This window comes from Aedes albopictus, chromosome 1, assembly GCF_035046485.1.
Source record: "Aedes albopictus strain Foshan chromosome 1, AalbF5, whole genome shotgun sequence".
NCBI classification, from domain to species: Eukaryota; Metazoa; Arthropoda; class Insecta; order Diptera; family Culicidae; genus Aedes; species Aedes albopictus.
In genome coordinates, this window is record NC_085136.1 from 88,597,783 (window position 1) to 88,606,843 (window position 9,061).

Consider the following 9,061-nt stretch of genomic DNA (forward strand, 5'->3'; position numbering starts at 1 on the left):
TTACTAATCACAGTTCTCTCTTATGAATTTGATGCCCATTTCAAACACTTTGTCAGTATTTGTTGTCTAGTTTTTTGGGATTCTTCCAGTAACTTACTAAAACACACATTTCCTTACAAAGTAAGTAGTTTCTAAAAAAGATATACTTATACGCAGTCGTACGTGACAGTTTGTTGTTCATTATGTTTTTCAACTCCAACGACATATTACGAATATACAGCAATATTCGACAGTAAATCTTCAGAACCGAAAGCCACCAAGCACTTATAGCATAATCTCTCAATCCCAAGCGTGATACCAAATGACGCACGATTGCATTAGTCATTGTATTTTTTCGCTGCCTCTACTCGTATGTTATCTTCTTTCACTGATAAAGTTCGCAGAAAAACAACGCTTCACCTATTTGTCAATAAAACTATCTCACCAATCAACATTACTCATGAGTCATGGTCTCTTCCGCAGATCCCAGCAATCGCGAACAACCCAAGGACCCGCCTAACTTCCAAAAGGATGGCTCTGCCTACACGATCACCCCGGCCCGACTGGCACAGGTCAGGCGTAACTTCTGGTACCCCTTCTACGATCAGGGAGGCCCGGAGAACATCGGTGACTACCAGCGGGACATCCACGCCTCGATGCCCCAGGTTCACAAGAATTTCAACTTCCAGCTGCCCTTCTTCGGCTTCCGGTTCAACTATACTCGGGTCTCGATGAACGGGTTCCTGGAGTTCTCGGATCCCCCGGAGCACTACACCTACCCGCTGTCCTTCCCGATCAAGGATTGGCCCCGGCGGAACGATCCGTCTTTTATTGGAATATTCTTCAGCAAGTGCCGTATCGGTCGGATCTACGATACCGATATCGATCAACGGGCGCCCGGGGTGTACTTCCGGATGGAACGCGATCTGGAAACGAGAACCGATCGACCGGGAGTGGAAATGCGCGAACGTGTGATGTGGGACATTCGAGAGGGAGTTGTGGGGTCGGATACGTTCGTGCCGAAGCACGCGATCATTACCACGTGGAAGAATATGAGCTTCGCGGGTGGTATCGATAACTCGCTGTTCAGGGTAGGTTGGAGTTAGGGAGATGGATGTGAAATTGGTAATAAAGAGTATGTTTTCCACCCGTAGACGAATTCCTTCCAGATGGTTCTGGCCACGGATGAAGTCTACACCTACGCCATCTTCAACTACGGTATTATCAATTGGTCATCGCATACGGAAGCTGGTGGTGATACCACAGGTGGAGAAGGAGGTGTCCCCGCTTACGTAAGATCGTTGAACAACGAGTTTCCAACAAAATCTAACGACCTTCAATTTCTCAACAGATCGGCTTCAACGCAGGTAACGGAACCCAGGCGTACGAGTACAAACCCTACAGTCAAGCGTCGGTGCTGCGAGATTTGACGGGACGTGGTTGGGCCAACGGCTTCCCCGGACGACACATCTTCCGTATCGACGAGCGGATCATGCTGGGAACGTGTAATAAGGATATTGACGCGGCACATCTTCCGCTGGTGTTTGCACCGGAGTCCGGAAACATGTTGGGTGGAACGGTTGTAAACATCACCGGACCGTGCTTCCTGTCGAACAACACGCGTATCGCCTGTCGGTTCGATACGGAAGAAGTTATAGGAACGGTGGTCGATACGAATCGTGCCATTTGCGTGCAGCCCTTCCTGAAGGCGCAGGGTTACATCCGGTTTGAAATCTCCATCGGTGTGGAGCGATTCAAATGGCGAGGGCGTTACTTTGTGGAAACTCCCGCGACGGCTACTGATCGCATCTTCTTCGAATCCGATGACGTTCATCGGCGGAATCCTTCGGAAATTCGGATTACGTGGAATCGGTACAATTTGACAACCAATTTAAATGCAAACGTTCAGATATCGCTTTGGGGTTACCGGGAATCGACAATTCGGTATGTTCAAAATATCGACTGAGCTTTAGACTATCCTTCATCGATGCTTTCTTTACAGCCCGGAGTTAGAATACATCGACATGATCGAACCTCAGTTAACGAATACGGGAGTCTACACGATCGCTCCAGCAAACTTCCGTCTACGGGACAATCCACGCAATGTAGACATGCAGTTTGGCTTTATCCAGATAAACCTCACCAATCCGGAGCAGTTCAACGGCCTATCCATTTCTCCGTAAGTCGAACGCATCCAACAACAGCCATCTCCTTAACTTACCCCCTTTCTCTTTGTAGCATTCTCTGGTCCAAACCCATCCCTCTCGGATGGTACTTCGGACCGCAATGGGAGCGCATCCACGGAAGAAACTGGCCTCGTGCCCTTTGCGATAACTGGCTTATGACGGATCGTTTCCTGAGAAATTTTGCTCACGAGCTGCCACTCTGCCCTTGCACTTTAGAACACGCCACCTATGACAAGGGACGATTCCTGCCCGATCCGGACTGTGATCGGGACACCAACCCGACCTGTTTGCACCACCGTGGAGCCATCCACTGTGTCAGATCCGGACAACCGTCTGCCCAGGGATCCGAACAGCAGTGTTGCTACGACCGTAACGGTTACTTGATGCTTTCGTACGATCAAATGTGGGGATCGCGGCCCCGCCGAAACCACAACATCGGTCAGATGCCGTGGAACGAAGCTAATAAGGTTCCAACGCTGTCCACATGGTTCCACGACGTCCGTCCGTACTACTCTTGCTGTATGTGGCAGGATGAGCAGGCCGTTGGCTGCGAAACGTTCCGTTTCGAGCGTCGACCTTCCCAAGATTGTATCGCGTATCAGTCGCCGGGTGTGGCCGCCGTCTTCGGAGATCCACATATCGTCACCTTTGATGGACTACAGTACACGTTCAACGGCATGGGTGAATTCGTTCTGCTGCGAGGTAACAACGGCCGGGAGCGAGTGGACGTTCAGGGACGTTTCGAGCAGGTCGCTCGTAACATCCACGGACCGGTAATGGCAACTCAGCTGACTTCGATCGCCGCCCGTGGTAACACTTCGACGGTTATTGAGGTACGTCTACGACCCAGGGACGCTCAGTGGCGTTACCGGTTGGACGTGTTTGCTGACGAACGCCGCATCTACTTCGATCGGCAGAGCTTGAAGTTCCAGCATTTCCACGGCGTGACGGTCTACACGCCGACGTACATTTTGAACCAGTCGGAAGTCGTGATCATGTTCTCGTCCGGAGTTGGCGTGGAGGTAGTTGAGAATAATGGGTTCATGACGGCGAGAGTCTATACACCTTGGAGTTTTATAGTATGTTGGAGGAGTTCAGATTTTGTCGGTTTTCGCTAACGAAGGTTTGTAATTTCAGAACAAAACAAGAGGGCTGTTTGGTAATTGGAGTTGGGAAATGGCAGATGACTTGGTACGGCCAGATGGTGTAGTGATACAGCCCAATTTGAACAACTTTAGGGACATTCACCACAACTTTGCATTGCATTGTAAGTAGAGGAGCTACGTTACTTGGCTTCATAACTTCAATTTCCGTTTTCCTTTGCAGGGATGTTATCGGATCGAGAATTAGAGGGCGTGGGGAAGGCGTTGTTTACGAGAGAGTTTGGAAGAACATCCAGTTACTACGCGAATACATCGTTTGTGCCGGAGTTCCGTAGAGAGCCGTCTGAGTTCCTACCTCCCAATAGAACACATGACATAGAACGAGCGAGCGAATTATGCGGAGAGAGTTATCAATGTCGGTACGACTTTGGTATGACACTGAATCGAGAGATGGCACATTTTACCAAGAATTACCATGCCAGTGCGATCAACATACAGTCTACGAATAATGAGTAAGTTAACGGGTGAATTTCTACTGAGAGGTTCTTGTTAACGCAGTACTTTGTCCACAGACGAATAATATCATGCGGTATTCTTGAAACGCCTCGTTTCGGACGCAAGTCGAACTTCATGTTCACTCCAGGAGCTCGGGTATCCTTCGAGTGCAACGAAGGCTTCGTCCTGATTGGTGATTCGCGGCGTGTTTGCCGTGAGAACGGACAGTGGGACATCCCCGAGCACGGATACACCGAATGTCTACGTAAGTATCGTTGCGAATTGCTATACAAAGCATGTCCAGACCCCGCGCGTCTACTAATGTGAGATTTCTTCGCACATCTAGGCGCTGTATTCTATACCCGTCGCACTGCTTGGATTACCATTGGCATTGTCCTCGCTGTAATGTTGCCTCTGATCATGTGTATCGTATGCGGAGTGTACTGCTTCCGCAAGCGTAAGTTGAAGGAAGATCCGGACTGGCGTATGCCAATTCCGTCCCGTTCGGGTTCTCGGGCAACGCTTCGCAACTTGGCTAGCGACGGCAGTGAATACGATGACAACACGATCAAGAAGGTGCGCCGGTACGATGCCACGTACAAGACGCATGAACCGCTAGCTGGCAAACCGGAAATTCAGTTCGAGCCCAAGAAGATGGACCTAGACGAAGAAGACATTACATCCTCGGAAGGAGGTGAATATAGAGATAGAGTTGTTAGTGATTTCCAATATAAGAACATGGCTGATCATAAACAATTAGGTCGCCGTCGAATGACCGCCGGAACGGATGATGACGGTGCAGGTGCCGGACCGTCCATGTTCAGCGATGAAACCTATCCACCGCCACCAGCCGAGTCGCCAACCCAAGCCTACGGAGCGTACAGTCCAACCTTCAGCGGCATCGATCGCAACAGCAGCTTCGCCACCGAAGACAACTCGCCAGTTAACCAGAGAAGACCGGGACCGTTCCCACAGGGAAGCTTCCAGCAGCAACCGTCCACCACAGGAACGTTCTACGGTGGTACGACTGCTGCCGGAGGCGAACAGCCTAGCCAGCCGCTCATCCAAAATGTCGGACTTCCAGCCCGCATGGACAGCCGATCAACAGAAGTCTAAACCCTAACCTCCAAAAACCCATCCAACTTCAACCATCCGACAGAATTCAGGTATTCTACGCGACATCACAATTTTTGTCATCGTTTATTTTTACACCGAACTCTAACCGTAGCCGTTAGACTTCACCGTAAGGCGCTCAAGGTAGTAGTAGATATCAGTCAGACTACAGTGTTTTTCTCTAGCGATAAGTTCACCAAGTGTGTGTATTTAGTGATAAGCAACAATTAAAAATGGTGAAATCAATAAAGATACCAGTTCAATGTAATTCTACAAAGCTAACTCACATTCTGCCCCTCCCCCTCATGATTCCGCAACACACAAACAGCGACGACAATGCCCGGTGGTCATCCATCGTAACCCGTAGGCAAATGTTAGCATTTCGCAAACAACTTTTTTTTTCCTCTTCAAATAAACTTTCTCAACCCTCCCATTCAACAGGTGCGCAAGAGTACGCCGCCAGGAACGCCGGACTCACGGTGAGCTTTATCTTGGTGTTGCTCATTCCGCTGGCATTGATTGGGCTGCTTATCTGTCGCGGTTTGCTGCAGAGCAGGATGTCAGCGGAAAACGACTTGCAGTGAGCTGTGTTAGTAAAAGTACAGCGATGGTCTCTACCATGCCACTTGTGATGGATGGCTTGAATGTGATAATACACTACCCGTCATAAGTACGGACTCACAAAAAGTATTGCAACAATATTGCATCACCCTGACTCACTTCGATATCTCTAAAACCAGATCACCTACAAAAATGCCGTCTTCAGAAAAGTTGTTGCTTTTGGGCTCCTGAATAACTTTGCTGAAGAGAGCATCTTTGTAAGTCCTCAGGTTTTGGAGATACCGAGGTGAGTCAGGGTGATGCAATATTGTTGCAATACTTTTTGTGAGTCCGTACTTATGACGGGTAGTGTATATGGAAATAGATTTTAGTACTAACGATAAGCCGCAATGATAAATGAATAAATGTACATTAGCATAAGCAAAAGTTGCAGACAGGGTTGGTCAGTTCTGTACTCTGTTGCATGCTGAACTCAAGATCATGAGGCTTGTCCTAGGAGCAACAGCGTATCATAATTCATAACCTCACATTTTATCTATTTTACAGTCTACAACCAGTTTTAGTACATTCATAAGCAAAAGTGAACAGTTCTTAACTGAAATAAACAATTTGAGTAATTTGTTACTCATCAGTCTTATGCCTTCAAGGAATTCCAAAATATTAACTTATAAAACAGATAGATTTGAGATTATTTAGGTTGCGCCATACCATTTTGTAAATTTCCGATTTTCCACCTTCAATTCCAATCCATTATCTTATCACATGGACTATCCCTTGCCTGGCTGTTGCGATTGCAACATCAGCCGTAACAATCGCTAAAGCTGAAATTAACTGTCTTGGGCAAACAAGGGAGCAATTCGAGAGTAGGTACAGTGCAAATAACGCTGGTCAGAAACCGACCGTTAGCTGTGTTATCGCTCAGATTCCACTGATGCTTTCAATAAGCTCTGCTGTTGACAAGCTGTTTATTTAGTACAACTTTTAGTAGAAATTGTATGTCACGTGTTTTCCTCAATAGCAGTGAATCAAAATTCAACCATCGCGCAACAATAATGACAATGTCGCAACCTGTATTTGTTGCGACAAACAAACCCATGCGACATAAGTTTGTCCCAACTTGAAAATAATGGGATTAACATCGTACACCACGAGTTTAGAGATTTTTAAGCCTTGCATTGCGATTTTCGAACGGTAACTTCGAGTCGGTAAACACTGCAACTCTGGTGAAGCTCTATCATCAAACAGTTTCGACTTTGGGTTAGCAATAATTGATTATTCACGAGTTGAAAAGTACGCAACAAATTCAGCTTCCGTTTTGTCTGCAACAAAAAATTTCGAGATCATGTCATTATCTGTTACCAGTAGGGATAAAGAGTAATCGTCGCATCTTCTTTGTTGCTTGTTTTGTGCCTCTTTTGTCTGACAATTCTCTTCACTGCTTAATAGAGTATCTTCCTAGGAATAGATGATTTTTTTTAATGATTCACCTTCATCGAATGACGATGTGTTTCTTCATCAACCAAGACTTATGTAGTGTTGAATTTCCTTGGATTTGGTATTGAAGATATTTGTGAGACTTATGCCGTTTTTCTTTTTGATCCAGATCCAACCTGGGTTGAAACTGGATGAGATCACAGTTTCAACCTCAACCCGACTTCGGTTTCGCTTGTACTAAAGTTTGTTTGATTTTGTTTGTTTACATATTTTCCGTCAATCCAGTTCCAACCCAGGTTAAAAAAGAAAAACGACATTAGTTTTCACAGCGTTTAAAGGTATTGCCATAGACAAACAGACGTAACACCTTGAACGATTTTCATGGAAATCCATCGCCCAGTTCACACTACCATCACCTGGTGGAAAAGTTGCACGAATTACTGTGTTGTGCAATATCGTCAACAGAAGGCGCTAGTGTGAAACGTCAAACGCATAGAAAAACGATGCGTGCGCCTCTGGTTGTGAATACCACAACTATGGAAATTTAAAATGATCGTTAAATACGTGGTCGATGGAAATTTGGCAAGTGTTACGTCTGATTGTCTGTGGTATTGCTGTTTGAGATTTACATATCAGTTCTGAATAGTTCCACACTGTTTTAGCTATACTTATTCACTATACCTCGTTGAACATGGCCCAGAATGCAACTTTGCGGAACTCATGAGCTTATGCGAAAGCACTTTCGACCCATAAGTGTGTCGAATCAGTACTCAATTCCAAGAACAATTTGCGAGAATTGTGTACAGAAACTCGGGTATCTCAGGAACTAGGATCCCTCTAGCAAAAGCTGCCCAACTGGTGCTATTGAACGCATTCCTTATGTTGAGAATGGTCACTACTGTACAGTAGCGCAATCCCCCCGTCTCGCTTTGAAAGCAATATCGGCAGTTTTAGTAATCGACAAAAAAGGGTATACAGTCGATTTATCCTTTCAAAAGCCGAACTGGTTTCTCGAGTGAGCATCTACAGTCGGTACATACTCAGTATACCTCAACAGCCAGTTGAGGATGATACACCTGAGGCAGCAGTACCCGGCTCTGCTTCATCCAAAGCTCCGGGGAAACTACCTCGACCAGACATTATTCTGCAAAGCAGAATCCATCCGTACATTACCTACGCTAAAGGATTTTTAAATTCTCTCAAGTTCGTTACACAGCGTAACAAAAATTAACTTTTTGTCTGTCTCAAGAGCAAACTTATGTGTTTCCGAAGGATTTTGGGCCGCAGAATCCGAATCTGGGCTCAGATTTGCTCTAACACGTCACAATTTTGAGCTATACCTCAATTTATAGGGCAAAATATGCGATTTTGGGCTTTTTTGACTGCAAACCATTAAGGAAATATTTTTTTTAAGCAATCAAAAGGTTAATTGGTCAATTAACATCTAAATCAACGACTCATGCAAAATATTAAGTTTTACCAAATCGAATTTGATAGTTTTAAGCGATTTATGTTAGGTACGATATTTCCCATACAAGTCACCCTCCAAAAGTTGCATGCAAGTTTTCATACCAACATAAAATGCTTAAATCTATCAAATTTGTTTAGGTAAAACGAAATATTTTGCATGAGTCGTTAATTTAGATGTTAATTGACCAATTAACCTTTTGATTGGTTAAAAAAAATATTGCCAAGCCTCATGACTTGCAGTCAAAAAAGCCCAAAATCGCATATTTTGTCCTATAAACTGAGGTATAGCTCAAAATTGTGACAACATAGAGATGTTGTTTACAACATGTTGTAAACAACATCTCTAAAAACAGTGTAGTGCAGGTCGTTAGAAATAGTTAGTGCCCCAATTTCTACCAATAATTGTATAAATGTTTAAAACTGCATACAAGAAGCTCCAAATGCACAAAACGACAAGAACTAAAAACGAAAAACGGTAGACAGTTCCACCCTTGGAAAAGGCCAAATACAAAGTGCCGAAACGTCGGGCAGAACAAAACTATCCGTTTTGATCCCCTAGACTGCGAGAGCCAGTTAAAATTGAGAAATCATCCAGTCGAATAATTACACAATTAAAATTTATCAGAATTGATTCAACCTAAATAATCAAAACAAATCGAAACTGACAGCTTTGAGTTGTTGGTAAAAAATACACAGAGTGGGACTGATATGCGGTCATTT

At 45.1% G+C, this 9,061-nt stretch overlaps 1 protein-coding gene across 1 annotated transcript; it reads left to right on the forward strand.

Annotated features, from left to right (window-relative positions):
• Window positions 1-462: 462 nt before the first annotated feature.
• On the forward strand, window positions 463-5,144 carry LOC109427437 (protein mesh; the record flags this gene model as incomplete). The annotated part of the gene is given in 10 exon segments (XM_062844949.1): window positions 463-1,070; window positions 1,134-1,271; window positions 1,331-1,923; window positions 1,982-2,158; window positions 2,218-3,244; window positions 3,303-3,432; window positions 3,492-3,780; window positions 3,841-4,028; window positions 4,110-4,457; window positions 4,524-5,144. Coding segments are annotated over 10 exon segments (3,854 nt in total), but the record flags the coding sequence as incomplete, so codon positions are not given.
• Window positions 5,145-9,061: the final 3,917 nt, after the last annotated feature.